The sequence below is a fragment of the Falco punctatus genome, assembly GCF_963210335.1.
Source record: "Falco punctatus genome assembly, chromosome: 6".
NCBI classification, from domain to species: Eukaryota; Metazoa; Chordata; class Aves; order Falconiformes; family Falconidae; genus Falco; species Falco punctatus.
The window spans coordinates 83729448-83747733 of NC_137585.1; the positions used below are offsets into that span (position 1 = coordinate 83729448).

An 18286-nucleotide genomic window follows, 5' to 3' on the forward strand; every position below is an offset into this window, starting at 1 on the left:
GCTTTCCTGAGTAAATTAAAATTAAAGATTGTCTCAGCTTCACTCTTTATATTATGTTTGCATAGAAGAGGGTACACGCAACACTTCCCTAACAGTGGTCTCATTTGGTTTTTTAACCTGTACTTCCCACACCTTTGAAAAATTGCATGTCTGTGATAGGTTAATACTGGATTTTTTCTATTATTTTCTTTCATTCAGGCTCTTTCTACTGTCTCCTTTTTCACACATGTATTATAAAGTATGTAGTTTTGCTTCAGAAGCAATAAACATGTTTCTACCTCCATATATTTTCAGAAATGAATATATCTGTGTAATGCTCATCCTGCTGTTTTCAGACAGATTTAAGATTTAGCAAAAGACTTTCACACCTGAAGTCAAATCAATGAACTTCCAAGCCTAACACAACCACATCTCAGGTACTGATTAGCAATACAAGCTTCAAAATCTAAATATAGTTTAATTCCACTCTAATTATAAAGATGACCTTACAGAAGCTTTATACTAACCCGGAACAGGTTATCTAAGTTCTCTCTCAACTGTAAATACCTTTAAGAATAGCTGAAGACTGTTTCTGAATCTTAATAAGTTCTTTCTTAATTATCTCAGTGGTACCAATCTCAATTACTGGATAAATCTTACCCCTTTTGCATTTATTGTCATAGGTTTTTTTTCTTTGTTCTCCTGCTACAGCGTATCAAAGTGTACATGCTCAGTAACTCCTGATCTTTATCCTTTCATCACCCTTTTGTACAATCCTAAATTTCCTAGATGTCTCAAGAGTGTTTAAATGGGCAAACTGGTTTGTTTTTTTTTTTTTTTCAGCTGTCCTCTTTCTGGACATTCACTCATTTCTGCTATAATTGTTTTAAGCAAAACAAAAATATGTAATTGTGTTATCTTGCAAATTAATACACAGCATGGTAAAATCATGTCTTTGGTTCTATTCTGCACATTTCAAGTATGGTCCAGCATTACAAGACTTGCATTCAGTCTCTGTAGTGTGGCTCCTCTTCCCTATACAGTTGCAACAGGCACAAGACAAAACATCCTATCTATCTATATCTCACCAAAGCTATAAGCACTATTTCCTTCATGACCTTTGATAGAGATAAATATGGGGTAAGGCAGGGAAACATGAAAGCAGCATCTAGAGCATACTGCATACTAACAACCCCAGACAGATTACATTTACTTGAGTAACTCTTGATCCAGCTGCTCCACAATGACAGCTCTAAAGTAATCCTTCAATTCTATTAGTTTGAAGAGGAATAAATTGTACACATTTATGTCAGTTAAATTCTGTTTATCTAGCAGTATTACCATGTGATTTCTGTCACCTACTTTAAAAAATAGAGTTGTCATAGCCACATCTAACACTTTTAAAGCGATGTATCAGCTTAGCACTCTGTTGTTGTTTAAAAATATTTGATTGTTTACTTCCAGTTTTGGAAATAAACCACAACCATAGCCATCTTATCAATCAACTGCTTTATCCAATGTCGCCATATGTTAATTTCAGTACATGAAGAATTAAATTATTCCTACATTTCTCTCACTGCCAAAAAGCAAGCACAGAAACCCTCCACATCCTAGTACCTACCTTTATTCTATGAAATCGAACAATATCTCCAACTTTGTAAATTTTTGGTAGTGAATCTAGATTTCCATTAAAAAGAGTGCACGTTAACTTCTCATTTGATGGGTCCACAAGTGTTACAACTGAGCAATAATCTGTAAAATATAAAAGTGTTTGAATGAATAATAGGCATTATGGTATTATTAATACACAGGTATTAAACTTGGCATGAACAACGACATGGCCTATTTTTTTCTGCTACGAACTATGTAACTCCTCCAATTTAGTTACAGGACCAAAACAACTGAAGTGTGGCCCATCTTGCTGATAATTAGCCCAAATAATGGAAAATGAAATGGGTGATTAAGCACAGGTCTGTGATCCAGGAACACACAAAACTACTACTTCTATCTGCAACAGGAATACTATTTTTCAGGTTTCAATTACTTCCTTTATGAAATGAGGAGCACATGTACTATCTTGTACAATCCTTTTCTAAGATTTACTTTTGCACTGTCTTCTGAAGAGGTAATGAGTTCTGTAACTACTAAAAGCAAATTAAAGAATAAATTACTTCTCTTTCACTTCAACAAAATGTGCAAGATTATATACTGCAGGCATACAGTCCCACAGTGGTAGTTAAAAAGTATAGTAAGAATCTGACATGTCCTTTTGAAATTAAACTTCATTAACAGAATTTCACTTCTATTAATGATCTAAAAAGTAAACTCAAAGATACAAATATGACAAAGCAAACCAGCCCAGAATAGAGCAGTATTTGCAGATGACAGAAATGAAACCTGTCATTTTCCATTTCAGCTTACAGAAGCATGTGTGCTCAGATACCTTACAAACGTAAAAAGGAATGAGTACAGTTGCTCTTTCACAGGGTGCTAGCTGGTTAACCTGCCTGAGAGCTATACAAATACGCAGTATCAGCATGGCTGTATGTTTAGAACCTCAGGCATCCACATATCTTGTCCTACTTGCTTTTAATCAAGACTACAGTGTTTATTTTTTTGGCTACTTACTGTGCTAGATTTACTGAAACTTACAGCTCAGGCCTGGACTACAACTTTTTCAGCAGATGAGTAGAGCGATAACTTTTATAACCTTTTATTTTTACCTTGATGACAGCCTTTATACATTTACAAACACAACATTTTGGCTTTTCAAAAGAGTTAGCAAGATCCTCAAGCAAAACCCACAATTTTTAAGCATTAACTGTTGAATACTGTTAATTTAAAGTTTGAACTCTTGCAATGGTGAACTCTGTTGGTTTTCAGTTTGAGCATACCACTCAAATGTCAGAATGAGAAAGCACAAAACCAGTATTCGTAAGAGTGGCAAAATTATTTTGTACTTTTCCATACTGGTGTAACACTGATTTACTATCTCTCTTAGCATTTTCCTGTACTCTGAAAAGAGTGGAAATATCTAAACTGTTTGCAGCGCGCACAGTGCTTTCAGACCAGAATACTGAATAAAATAGTTTTGTTACTATTCATTCTGACTGAAAAAAGCATAAAAGACTACATCTGAATTACCCAAAGCGCTTGGGCAATTCTCCAGTCTTTCAATGCCATTTACTTTTAACTCACATTTTTACTGTCACAGTCCTATCTTAAGAATGTAAGTTTTCACTGTAAAAGTCTGTTTATTCATACTGCTGAACTGCATATAAAATACAGACACACTGTTTAGAAGCAGGAACAGTTCCTCTGTGTACAGAAACCATTTACACCTGCTATAATCTTACTATTATGGACCCTTATTTGAATTAAAAGTTCTTTGCCAATTTTTGTTACATTTGGTAACAGCCAACAACAGAATCTCAGCAATGTAAAAAGAAAGTAGTTGTAACTCTTAGAAAGACTTGCACGAAGACTTAGATCCATTCTCTTTATGTATCAAAAATGAGAACACTCTTCAAGATAGAAAACTCTCTAAACAGAGTAACACACAAAGACATCATAATTCAGCAGGCATCAAGTCAACACTAAAGAACTATGAATGAATAAGCCCGTTTATGAATTCTATTGCTAATATTCAAACAAACTACAGAAACTACCTGTACAAAAATGAAATCTGAACAACTGACCAGAAGCTTCTTGTTTGGCAGTGTGAGCTTTCTCAATTTCTATAATGATGAAATTAAACTCTGGAAGACTACAAATGAAATCCAAGGTTAAAGGAACTGTGGCTTGTGGGTAAGCCCATGCCAGCCACAGCAGATATGCACACATAAGGATGGAGGAACACACATCAGAGCAGAGGACAACACTAAGAACAAGGGTACGGGGCTGGGGGAAGAGTAAGGAAGAAGGAGCAATAGCAAGAAACTGCTATGCACTAAACCAAATCCCCTGCACCCCCAAAAAGACACAACAACAACAACAGGAGTGGAGACTAGGAAGGGGGAAGGAAAAGTGTCTGGAGTAAAGCTGAGCCTGGGAGAAGTGGACAAAAGGTGTTTTCCCTAGGTGTTTAGATGTTTCTCAATACCTGAACCAGTTATTAAGTGTTTATGTTAACTGGCAAGGAATTAAGTTCCCCAAGTCAAATCTGTTTTGTCCATGACAGACCTTTTCAACTCTCAAAAATAAAACCCCAAACAAAAAAGCAACAAATCCAAACAAATCAAAACCCCCAACTTCCCTTAGCTATAATTCCGTGAGGCAGTCAGTGACAATGACACTAAACCAGAGTTTACATATCTGGGAAGTGAACAAAGGTTTCATAGTGCTAAGACAAAGTTAGTAAAATCTCCATCATGCATTTTATAAAGATACAGACAAATTTTTGCCACACAGCTTTGAAAGAGAATACTATCAGTCTACAACGGACAGTTTTACTTTATATAAAAACTACAGGAATGCAGTCAAAAGAAGACAATCTATGAACAGACTCCCCAAACACGAAGACAGATAGATTAACATACATAATTGTATGTGCACTGCCTATTCCTTCCAAAAAAAAAATTGTTCTGCCATTTTCAGCAAATACACCTTTGATTTTCACTATCACTTAAACTTCAAAGTTTAAATTCTCTACTCTTGAGTGGCTGAAGTATTGAAAGAAGAAATGCAATAAATGCTTGCTAAGAAAAAGAAAACTACTTTTCCTACAGATACAGAAGTATTTCTAGAAAACCCCTACTCTTCCTCCTCCAAGACTTTTACACAGACTCAATAATGATAAATTCTCATCTATTGCACTCAGAAGTTGCTAAGCATCATTCTTTGCATGCTCCCACCAAAGGCACATGGTCAAGTACCATATAGCACCTATCCTAACATTCTATGCTAGGATAAGCAGATATAAAGAAAGTTGCAACAGTGGCTGACAAAACTGCAAGTATTTATACTGTAATATGAGGATGGATTGTTGTATTTCTTTGAATAAGAAATATGAAATATTTTTGGTTAGAGGTTAACTTAACAGTTCAGCTGCAAAGTGACATGAGCAAAATGAGCAATTAAGAAGAAAACCCCACATGGCTCAAAGATTTACAATCCTTTGAGGATACAGGGTAACATGTTACAGTGCATTGATAAAATCCAACTTAGGAATGAAGTGAATAATGAAAATGATCCACATTAAAATTGTGGTTACTCTTTGATGCTGTGATTATATAACCTCATCACCTTCACACATGTGCAGCTGCCTGCTTAAGGGAGAAAAAGAGAACACACTCCCTCCATTTGCTGTGCAATCAGCATACTCAAATGACTAATAATCATCCTACTCAAAGTAATATAAAATATTATACTTGCTTTATACAGTTCGAACACCTACGTAAGTTCAGTTTCTGCGATTTTAGACTTCCATTCTTAACTATCATCTCAAAACATCACTTCTACATTAAAATTAATTAAAATAGAGTTCTTCAAGAACAAAGCATAAAGACCAGTTTTCTTCCAAAGAAATCCTTATCCAGCAAGTCCTTTTCGAAGGTTAAAACCAAAAAGCCATGCATCTTTCCTTCTCCAGCTGGAATGTGAAAATTGCCATCTGCTTTCCATAGCAGCATAGCAGTTCAGTGATCAAATTCACTTTTCTGCACAAATAATGAATTCAACTCTAAACAGAATTGCTGAATTTAAATAATATCCCAGTGCTATAGGAAATGATATAATAAATGGCATTGGTCAAGCTTTTGATTTTTCATAAAATACTTTCCAATGAAGCAAAATCCCTCAAGCTAAAAAAAACATTTACATATTGTAGTCAAACAATTTTCCTTTACTAGGTAAGTTTACTTCACTGATTAACTTCTCTTAAAGAAGGGAAACTTTACCACTGGCAATATTTACTTGTAACAAACTGTCTTAAAAATATTACACTTACACACTGGATTTACAGTTGAACTTTATTACTATGAAAGAATGTTTTCACTTTCATACTAGATTGACTCAGTAAAAGCATTGGGTTTAGGCTTATACTACACAGAACTCCAAACTATACCTATGGGTTTTTTTAATATATGGATTATTATGAAGGGGTATTCCCACTCAGGCTTAACATCATGTTAAGGACTGCCAGCAATGGACACCTGTCTAATTATGCTTGTAACACCTCAGAACTGGTGTTTATGAAAAAAAAAGCAGAGAAAAGCAATGTTTGGTTTAACGAAAGTACAGTGATGCAACTGTCCACACGCTTCTTGCATCTTTCAGACTAGTTCTTAACTGTTCTTTAGAAATACAATTACCTTACCTTGTTACTTAGTTTATTTCATCTCATATAAACCCCACAACTATTTGATGAAGCAGCTTTTAGAAAATAAATTTATGCAACAAAGGGAAATCATTAATATTGCACAGACTATCTTAAACCTAGTCAAATTCCAGGTCAAGATCAGTGCAAGGTTACATTAACTACATGGAGAACACTGATCTCCTCCAAGCTTCTAGGTCTTGACTTTAAATAGTCTGAAATACGCATGTTTTGTAGCCCTGCAACAGTCATTGAAAAGCTGAAGTTTCCTCCAGTGTGATGACAGTTTAGGTTCATTTTTCAGGTTATAGCTTTCTTTTTATAAATGCCATAGCATTTCCACTCTTTTATGGACTGTTACATCACTCATTAGCATGCTCAGAAAGTCAGCATCTCTCCACAGTGTACAGATGTATTAAAAAAACAAACCCATACACAAACCCCACAGATTCTTACTTTTTATTTCAGTCACTGTAAGAAAACCTGAACTGCTACAAAAGCTTTCCAGATTAGTAGTTACTGATGTTGTAGGAAGCCATTTAGCACTTACTGATAAAACATTTATTTTAGTTTTATTGAGGACTTCAGCAGTTCCTAACAAATGTGTTTGTATAAATTTTTAAGGTAGAAAGCATCGATTTAGTTATGAATCTCCTTTTGGGCAATCATATATGCACTCCTGACTAACATTTCAGTAGAAAACCCACTATCCTGAATCAATAACTTCCTCCTGCAAAGAGAGAAAAATGTTTTTGGCAATGTTGTTGGCAATGAGGGATGCTAATTAGACATTGCCTTCTGTTTCTTATATTTCAATACACACACAAAAACAGAGGGAGATTATTGTAGGAAATTCTCTCTTCAAAACTACACCAAACACCAATGTTTTCAAGAATTACTGAGGCCATTCAATACACAGGTGTCTTTGTACTAAACCCAAGCAGTTGAACCAGCTAATTTACCAAGTATGTTCAACAAAACACAGGAAGGAAAACAATGCAAATATACACACACTCTTATACAAACACATATACTGCCAAAACCTAAAACAAAACCTTTAAGAATCAAACTGAAGATGCTTTACTACAGCTTGTTATTTCTAACATGCAATGCACCTAAGAGATACATTGAGTAACTACCAAAAGCATCTGGCTGAACAGATGCTTTAATGCCATTACTTGTAACTTGTAGATCAAAGTGACTGTCCTAAGATTTCTTTCTGTTAACTATTTATTCAACTGTTTATTTTTAAAAAAAAATTATTTATCTTCATTATTAAATGATAGGAAACAGCAATTATTTTAAAAAAAGAAACACAAACTCCACTGAACAGAAAGGAAAGAACATTAATCTCATTTTTAGGCTCCAGAAACAAAATCACTATCTTTACCTCTGCAAACCTTTATTCTGTTCTGCAAAATTTAAATTCATCCTCAAAAAACCAAAATGGAACTCAATACTTTAAAGACCAAAACTACTGCAGATTTAACTATAAGCCTGCTTCCTCACAATTAGACCATCAGTTACCACAACAGTCTGGTTTGTTTTGCACTCTAAAGCTGGTTTGCTATTACTTAAGAAAATTTGACTATTTTAATCAAAGTTGCCCACATGCTATAAAGTAATTTTTTTTTTCAGCTACATAGTTTTAAAAAAATTCTGGACTGAGAATTTTGATGAACTTGGCTCAAGATCAAATAAAAACTGAAAATAAAAATAAAATTTAGGGCTTAAAAATATCTTGAGGAATCTGATTGTTGGTTCTTAAACTGTATTTTGGGCATGTAGAACTGCAGACCTGGAAATGTTCAAGTTTTTAGAAGTGTACTTTCTGAAAATGCTACCCTTTATTAATTTGATTCTAAGAAGTATTTCATTAAAATAGTTGTCATTCACATGCATGTCTAGGTAAGCTGAAATGAGACTTTAATTCAACATCTGACATTATTATACTGCATATATCTAAGGGAACAAGCTAGGTGGAGGCTTCCCCAGGAGAACAGGATTTTACTCTCATGACATCTTGTGAACTAGCAGCAAGGATTCTTCATGCCATAATTCTTCCCTGCACTATGGAAAACAGTGACTAATATCTGCAGAAAAAAAAAAAAAAAAAAAAAAAGACTTGGGGAAGCAGCAGCATCACACTGTAATGTCCCAAAACCTTCATGGTCAAGCACATAACGTCTGTAATTGGAACTATAAAGACAGATGCATTTACTGTTTTTACTCAGGCTAAGTACTTGAGATGTCCTTGTTGGGCTTAAGGGAGGGGAGGAGGTGGTGAGAATCACCTTTGCTAAAAAATATAAAATACCTAAGACTCTTAAATTATTCAGGAAGGAAACTTACAATATAATTCTGAACACCTGCAACAGACCTTCCAGAAGACAGAAACCCCTCTGTCTGTTGTACCAAGCAGGACCTGAAGTACTTCCTTGGATGGTTTTCAGAACACATGAAATTCTCATGTATAGATATTCCAAACTACACATGCTGAGCTGAAGCATGCTTGGTTAAAACAACTTTATCTGGAATAAATAATAATTTATGATCATACTGAAAACTCGTTTCATGCATTAGTGTTTTAACATTCATCTAATGCAATAATTGTCATCAAAATTATGAACGTTTATAGATTATATAAACTGACAAGGATAACTTGGGTACCACTTGCTTTCATGGGAACACAGTGCAAAGCTTTAGCCTTAAGCTTTAATACATGTAACAATGAGTAATATCCCCTATCTAGGGGCATATCTATACAGTGAATAGACACCCATACAGATTAAGTACAGTGGCTCCACTGCCCATGCTTCCAGCAGGTACCAGTTTAAAGCTGTATGATTCTATTAACACAGTGTCAGAAAGAGAATGTATTAGTGCAGGATTGTGCCAGATCTAATGCGACTACAGAACCTCCTCACGACCCGTTTCATGCCCTAGCATTTCAGAGCAATCATTAAGTATTTTGCATCCTCTCAAGCAGACATAACTCTGGATTGTGTAAAAAAACCAAAAACCTAACACTGAAATATTTAACCGAGTGTGAATATTTTTATGTCAATCAACTTTACCAAATCAATGACATCTGTTTAGGAGATTTTCATGATACAGTAGCAAGTGAATCATAACTATCCTCATAAAAAAGAAACTTTTCAAAATTGTGTCCATTATCTTCATTGATAAATTGTTGTGCTTGGGCTTTTTTTTTATATTACCAAAGGAAAATATATAAGGAAGATATATTAGAAAATTATTAATGATATTTAGGCAAGGACTATTGTTAAGTAAATGATCCTCTATTTAATTTCTACTACTTATGAAACTGAAGTCATTATCTGTCAAATAACTCAGTTGCAAAAATCTGTCCTAGTTGTTTCAGAGACATATTATCCTGACAGTTTATTTAACTTTTTTGGTTTTACATATCTGGAAAGAATGGCTGTCTTGATAATTTCCAGCAATTGGTGCTTATCTAAGTAAGATATTCAAAGTCCACAGGTCCCCAGAGTCTTGTTAAAGCAGCTGGACAAATCGCAAATCTAGACCATGCGATCCTTCAAGAATGTCCTGCCGTGATTTACTCAAAGAGTAAAAATAGTACTTTCTACATTTTATTAACTTCCTTCCTACCCTTTTAGTGGTCAACAGTGTGAACAAAGGAAACAAAAGCTTTAAAAGATTTGTGGGGTTTGTTTTGTTTATTTCTTTTAAGCCTGAGTTTTGAACCTGCAATATTTTTCAAGAGGAAAGTACCTCCATTCACGGCTGGCAATATTCTGAATTATTATAGACAAAGCTAATCTTTTCAGTTCCTTATAAACACAGCTAAGAAATCTATTACAATTGCAGGCTGAGAGTATCAGTCAGTGAGAGCTCAATTTTTCAAATAAATATATATATGTATTTATGTATCTATATATTATATAGATATTGTAAGACTGATAGCATTTGAACAGGTCTAGCATAAGCAATCACCATACAGCAACACAAAATGAAGATTTTGAGAAGCTCACTACAGTGGACAGATATTGTTTGGCAGATTATGCAGAAAACATCAAAAAGTCAATCAAAATTAAAATAATTTAACTTTTTTATGTTAAAAACAAAACACTTATCTGCTCTATATAGTGACCTTTATAACAAAGTCTTTAGCAGATTTAGTGGCGTGTCAAGCAGGAAAGTATCACTAATGAGAACTCCCACCCAAAAGAAGTGTTTTGTAAACTTTTAAATTTACTTATTCTATTTGAGAAACCATGAAGACTATGTGTTACTATTGTTTGTCTTTTTAAGATAAAGAGATTTTTCATTCCCCTGGAGATTTTTATCTTCAAAGGAAATTTGTTTCTCAAGATCCTTTCTGCAGATTTATACTCATTTCATTATAACCCAAAGAACAGGAATGTTTGAAAAACCCAGAGAGTCCTAGCATATATGCTGGGGTGGCCTTGGTGGGTTGTGTGGTGCCCATCCAGCTGCTCTCTCACTCTGCCTCCTCAACAGGACAGGGGAGAAAATAAGGTGGAAAAGCTTGTGGGTTGAGATAAAGACAGGGAGATCCCTCACCAGTTACCATCGCAGGCAAAACAGACTCAACTTGGGGAAGATTAATTTAATTTACTACCAGTAAATATAGGGTAGAATGGTGTAAAAGACTAAAACACCTTTCCCCCCCCAACTCCTTCCTCCCAGGCTCAACTTCACTTCTTCATTCCTAACATCTCTACCTCCCCTCTTCCCTAGAACAGTGCAGGGGGGATGAGGAATGGGGAGTTGTGGTCAGTCCATAACAGATCCTCTTCTCTCATGCTCCTTCCGTCCTTACACGCTTTTTCTGTAGAACAATCTGCTCATCTGAGGTCTGCTCCAGCACCTGGATGACTTCCTCCCCTCCTGTTTCCCTGACCTTGGTGTCACAGGGTTGTTTCTCACATTTTTCCTCCTCACTTCTCAGTGCCATGCCGTGTCTTGCCCTTTCTTCACTTGGTTTTCCCAGAGGCACTGCTACCTTGACCAAGGGGCTCAGCCAGGCCCTGTGACAGGTGGGCTGGAACCAGCTGTGCTGGGCCCAGGGCAGCCCCAGCCACTCCTCCTGGAGGCCAATCCCCAGGGCACCCACACACAGCACAGTTTGCTTTCCCATTTTCAAACCTTTTTCATGCCTGGCAGCCCCAAATCCTTCTCCTTAAGCCCCCAGCAACCTGACACTACCCATTCACTAGTATCTGGGAATCTATCTCTGACCTTTGAAAAGCTCCTTCTGGAATCTTTCTTTCAATTAATATGTTATAGATATTAAGTATTGCCTAAGTATTAACTGTAGCTAAATCACATAACAGTTCCAAAAGTATTCAGTTCTAGGGGTAGAATAATTTTTATTACTATTACTTGTAAGCTAGCACTGTAACTTGATTTGCTATACACAGAGGAAACATGCACACACTTAATTTAGTATTTTATGAATGGCTGCATTTCTAACTAGAGAGCAGAACACTTTTCTGTTTCCAGACTAAATGCACTGAGTTCCTGCAAACACTTTCATTTACTGTTATTCCTCATTTACATCTAGGAATATCTGTTGTGTTGTAACATTTCTAATGAAAACCAACTGGAAAACTGTAGTCTTCCACTTTTACTGGGTTACAGTATTAAAAAACAATTATTTTCTGAAAAAAGTGACAACCAACTTTGACACAGCCTTCTCTTAACAGCTACCATTTGCTTTTTCCTATATAAAACACTCAAAACAATATATAATCTTAAAGATTTGCAGTTTATTGTTTAGAAAAATAACTTTAGTGTACTAATGACTAAGTTAACATTAATTTTATCCTACTCTACACAGTCTCAAAAGGAAAAAGACCAAACATGCTATATTTGCTATAAAAACAGATGGACCATTACTGGCTTAGTTCCCAACTTAATGACTACATCTATTTTTCAAATGTTAATGTTTAAATTAGATTATCCCATATTCTTCAGACTTGTTTTTTGTTTATGTTTTAGAGTTATTTTGGGAACACTATTGCCTTTTCAACACTAAGAATGCACAGTAGAAAGGTTTTCTAAGAACAAGCCTTGTCACCTTCTATAACAAACAAAAACAGGAACATACATTTTGACAACTAACTGTATGGGAAGCACAGAACTGCTCTCCTGCAGACATCAGGGCACTGAGCCCTAATGCTGCAGATATATTCTTTCTTCTGTTGACAGGGCCAACAGTATGTAAAAACACTGCTGAACTCCCTGCTGCAAGGAATTCATTAGCTGCAAGCTATTCATTAGCTTGTGGACCTAGTTAATTTCATATATTCTTGAAAATTCCTATGTTACTTTGCATAACTATGACTACTGACGGGGCCGGTGGCTGCCTTTAGTACAGCTGACACCTGGTGTACTACAGCCCAGAGAGCAGCACACACGTCTTGTCTTTTCTGTGGGCAAGTGTTAGACCACACTTTAGCTACAAGTGAGAGCAAAGATTTCCTGTCAATAGGATCTTTCAAACCAGTATACCTGCTTAGCTAGAAGAATACTATGTGCACCAAACAGAAGTAATTAGCATAGCCACAATACAGATTATATCAGTACAGTTCATTTGAACATACTGAAAGTAGTACACATGTATTTGTACAGACCTCCCAGACGTTTCTCCTACACTCTAAACTGATTCAAACAAAGGGTGAAGATTGCTTGGTATTCAAAAAGTGAAGCCATTAGTTGAATCTTAGCTGGACTTGGAACTTTTTTCAAGTGTGCCACCATGTTTGCACACCTTTTGGCTATTTCATTTTTGTTTCAAGCTACCCAACAGTAAGCAAAGCTCATTCTGGAAGCCATGGTACTGCAGCTATAGTACTGTGCTCTCACAAAGGCATTTAATGCCTTGCGTGCATCACCTTTCAGACTGCTGCTGGCAAGTTTTTGAGCAAGTAAGATCACACAGATCTGTTTGAAAAGATTTTGCAAACAAGCCACTAATTCTTGGTTCTGATTTAATGTTCACTTCTTAAATTTTGGTATTTAGAAGCCAAATTCATGGCTATTGACATTGTTCAAGAAACTTGCATGCATAATTAACACCATAAAAATCAGTCACCATCCTAATTATTCTTTTTTGTTTGATTAGAAATACATATAGAAGAGGAAACCCTCCCTGAACTTTAAAATGCACAGTAACTTTATAACAAGCATAAAATACTTTGATTAATTCTGAATCAAATAAGAAACTCTACTGCTTAATTGAATTTAGCAGGGATGTCACCTAGCTGTATACTTACTAAGCACCTAGTGAAATGGTATGATCTTCTAGCAAAACCAACACAATCAGTAAGTGTTCATCTCTCAGAAAAAATTCAGTTGTTGCACAGCTTCTCCAAATAACAAATATGCTGGCACCACATAAGCAGTTCATAAAATTCATTGTCAAAATCTCAAGGAAGAATTGCACATACTTACACAATAAACCTTTCCCACAAGGACAGGTGCAGGGCTTTTGCACTTTTTTGGGTTTTTTTTTGTTTTGGGTTTTTTTTTTTTTTCTCTCTCCACAGGTCAATTTCTCTGTTTTCTACTGATAGTATTAGCTTCATAAACACTTTCTTAATTTGCTATGTCCACCAGTCTGCCTAAAGTGACCCTGATATCCTTTACCTATTTGTTGTTCTGTTTTCTTGAGGTTAACTGAGAACTGTGGTCAAAGGATCACCTGAACTTGTTGTTCTGGCTGATTTTTAATAAACATCGTAAGAACAGTTCTGTTTGAAGGAAGAGTTTTATATTTCTTGAATATAGTACGTACCAGTTCCTTTGCTTACATATGGAGGCTTGAAGAATTTCACAATGCCATACAAATTCACTATAGTTCCATCTTTAAGATGATTCAGAGGAGTATACACATATTTTGGTGCAACAGACTGGAAAGGCATGATAAAATTAGGGAAGAGAAGAAAAAATTGTTGAAATATTCACCCATAGTTTTGTCTTTTAACATTATATACCCTCAGATATGATTTAATCCTAAAAAGAAAAAAGGTTATCTTTTTCTTCCTTATTCACTTTAGACTCTCTAAAGATACATACATATGTATTTTCACACCTAATAAAGCACACAAGACTTACTTTCATTTTTTTGAGAAATCTTCCTTAAAATAATGTCCATATAAGTTTCAATACACGAAATAGGTGAATAGAAGTAATTATAAGAATGATGGACAGTGATTTTTTACTGATTGATTTTAACATGTCCATGCAAAGGGTTTTTCAAAGTATATGCATAAATAATTTTATAAGTACTATTGACAGTGTCACTGCACAGATCACTGTCTCAGGGGCTGGTGGTTTACCTCTCACAGCCATTGTGTAAGTCTTCTCATTAAAACAGCATTTCTTGGAGGATTAAAGAAATTGAGGACTACCTTCTACTGTTTAAGGACTACTATCCTTTCACCTTAAGGTTACATTATATGCTGATTGGTCTCTTTTAAAGAATACAAACTCTGCAAAACAGACTGAAAACTGGTTTCCAATTACTATACTGAGGGGTGGGGAGAAAAAAGAAGTGTCCTCCCAAATTAATACAAAGCCAAGCTGTAGCATCTTTAGTACTAAACCTTTAACCTTATGATAAAGAATAATAAAATTTCATACACCAGTTTCTATGCCTTTAATATACTATTTCCTGTAAATTTTTAATTTAGACACAAAGGTTTGTTCTAAATGTTAATCAAAAGATAAGTTAAGACTAGTACATGAAGTCTGATTATAAATCAGAGGAAGATTCATATTTACATTTTTGTAAAGCACATGATCTTTAGAATGACCATTACCTTTCTGGTTTATCTCTCTCAAACCAACATACAGCCTAGTTTGAGATCAAAATGATAACTACACTGCAATTACAGAAAAGTATTACTTTTTCATATTTTCTTCTGTTTTCCAGACATATTATTTGCAAAATTTAAAATCAAATAAAATAACTGCTGCGATGAGAGTATGGAAGTGTAATAGGCAGGAAAGAAAAAGAATTCCATCCAGACATTCTTATTTACATGTAGTTCGTCTCCCACAGTTTAAAATCATCCCAAATATAAACTCACCACAGATGCAGTTTCTGAAGCAGCATTTTTTTTTTGTTTAGGATAAATCTGAGGAGAAAAAATAACAAACTTGCTGATTACAAAATTGAAGACACTGCATTTGATAACTCTAAAGCAAATATAACACCATAAGCAAATATAAAACAGCATTACAGGCTCTTTTGCTATGTGAATCACTTCTGAAACTAGTACAATTTTATCCTACAAAGAAAACAGTATTTACTCTGATTACACTCAGACAAAAGCTACTTTAAGTAACACATATTTTCTAAAGCAGAAGTGCAGTATAACTCAGGTCACATTAACAGTTAGCATTTGAAAGTTGGAGGCCACAACTTTAGAAATAATCACTTAACAGAGAACTTTATGTTTTGTACATGTCAAAGCTTAGAGCAGATCTGCTTTCAGTGACTTGTTACTCTGCTTTGGGGGGAAATATAAAAAAGAAAAAGAAAGGTTCAAGTCAAAATCACCAGAATGGGATAAGTTCTATTTAAAGGTAGCTCCTAAGTTTTTAGAGCCATACTTATAAGCCAGACCTACCCTCAGCATAACATACTTTAAATATCTCAAATCTCCACGATTAGTTAATGCCAACACATACTCGCCCTATAGTGAGAAACACAGGGCAGAGCTCAGCTGCCATCCTGATGTAACACCACTGCCTATCTACCGGACACAGGGTCCCATGTCACAGCTGTGCATTGCCTCAGCAGTGCAGACTCCTGCAAGGGATTTGGTTTTGCTCTCCACCCTCAACTGCATTCCTGAAGCTAGTTTTACTTCCATTTATTATTTTAAATAGTCAAGTGGAACAGTTATAATTGAGAAAGTGAAGCACAACAAACTCAGATAATTTGTATTAATTTTAAGCATTCAATGAGCATGTCAGTAAATTAAGTGCCACAAGCTCCACTGTGTGGTCCATGGCGAGATAGACATTCCGTGAGCTGCACATCTTTCTTGGGATTAGACTGTATGCCATGAGGTCCTGCCAATACTCAACTGTGTACACCTCATGTAGTGCCTAAAATTTAGGTACATTCAGTTTAGACACATTTACTCAGACTCAGGGCACAGTTTTGCTATTATCTTCAGTGAAACATACTTCTTATATCTGTATGTCATTGTTATCAATAAAAAATGTCATGAAACAGTCTGCACTACAATTTTAATTGATTTTGTTTCTCATTGAGCTGCATGCCAAACTTTAATTATCTATAGAGGTAAATTTGGGGGGGGGGGGGGAAGAAGTGCCTTTCTGAAATAAAAAAAATATATTTTCTTAAATTTAAAATTATTTTCAGACAATTTTACAGAAAAAAGTTCACACCTTGATAATGGCACAGAATGCATTTTAGTAAAACACTTTTCTATATGCTTTTGCTTTTAATTTTTCATAATTATTTCTAAGTTTGTTTCAAAATCTGATGGATGGGCTCAAAGGAATCACCATATAGTATAATGCTTTATTGTTCTCCAGTGAAGGTGCCCTTTCCTTTTCACTGACTACAGAATAGTTTACAGCATTGTCACTGAGAGTTCAGTTCAATACTATCATCCTCCTTCTTAACAGTAGTAAACAATTACAGTCATCGAAAACATGCAACACACTCTCACCAGATGCCCATAACTATTGTAATAACTTTCGTAACAAATATTAGAAATATCCCACTGAGGCATCCAACAAAGTTTTTGAAAACTTAAGCTTCATTCCACACCCAGACACTCTCACTGCTCCCCATGGAGGGGCTATGACAGTTTTCCAAATGCAAAATATCCTAAATACTTTGATATTTAAACTTTTGTAATTTTAAAGTCCTATAACTTTTAAAATACCTATTTAGGCTTAAAAAGATTAGCAAATGTTTCTTGAAGCAAAGACACAGTGCCTACAACAGCCATGCACTGCTGATGCATTACCACACATAGAAGCAGCAGAGGAAGAACAGGGTACCTCCACTCTCATATCTCAAAGATGGAAGCACGTAAGATGAACTGTACTGATGCAAGAGTAGCACAAAAGAACAAATATTTTCCTCAGAAAAAAGGCTGTAACTCTTTCAAAAATTAACAATCTAGGAATCCCTATATTTCAAAGGCAAAGTATAATGATGTGAGTTAAAACAATACAAACTCATAGACCAGAAAAAAACTAAGAATTATAAACTCAAGACCACTCCTGCTCCCTCTACCTTGTCTGCATTTCCACACTGTGTCATGCATGAGAATGATTTAAACCATTCTCCAGGTTTCAATAGTCCTCTAGGGATCTATGTAAAGCCAACTAAGGTCAAGTTTCTGCGCTCAATAAGTAGAAATTTACTGGGGATGTCCAAGATAATTTGGATCTTGCATGGTTTGGGTTATTATAAAACTGTATGAAGACACACAGAGATGTGTCCTGATTGTTTCCTGATAAACATGCTAAAATAATCTAATGTATCAGATCCTAATAGATTTTATTGCTTTTTCTACTGTAAAGGTATTTGGAAAAAAAAATTTTGGGTACTCACGTACATAAATGGCTGATCCATCTTCTTCAGATGCCTCCAGGTGGCAACAATGTCTACCATCCTCTGCTGCTGTAGGTGATTTTGCCAACTTAAATCCTGCTACTACAACTGTGTCCTATGGGAACAGGGTGATAAACAGATTATTACATAGTCTGTACCACATACTTTTAAGAGCATGTGATGTGAAATTTCACCCTAAAGTCTCAAGAAATTCAAGAAACAAAAAGCCTGAACAAATTCTCAACGCTGCCTTCAAGTTTCTCTATTTAGGTTTCCATCCACAGAATTCATATTTCCAACCAATGCCAGTGAGCATTTTTTTTTTCAATTTCTGCTAAATTTTTTGTGCTTTCGATGCTACTGTGACT

General features: G+C 35.3%; 1 protein-coding gene across 4 annotated transcripts in view; it reads right to left on the reverse strand.

The window, feature by feature from the left end:
* The window catches only part of POT1 (protection of telomeres 1), a 91809-nt gene that overhangs the window by 45246 nt on the left and 28277 nt on the right, over window positions 1–18286 (reverse strand). For all 4 annotated transcript variants that reach the window (XR_013929180.1, XM_080393923.1, XM_080393921.1 and 1 more), the window contains exons 5-8: window positions 17923–18033; window positions 15403–15450; window positions 14106–14220; window positions 1601–1731 (exon numbers count right to left, since the gene is read on the reverse strand). Coding sequence is in view for 3 of the 4 variants with exons in the window: in XM_080393923.1 (XP_080250049.1) it covers window positions 1601–1731; window positions 14106–14220; window positions 15403–15450; window positions 17923–18033 (405 nt within the window). In the remaining variant the exon portion in view is untranslated. The remainder of the gene's footprint in view (window positions 1–1600; window positions 1732–14105; window positions 14221–15402; window positions 15451–17922; window positions 18034–18286) is intronic.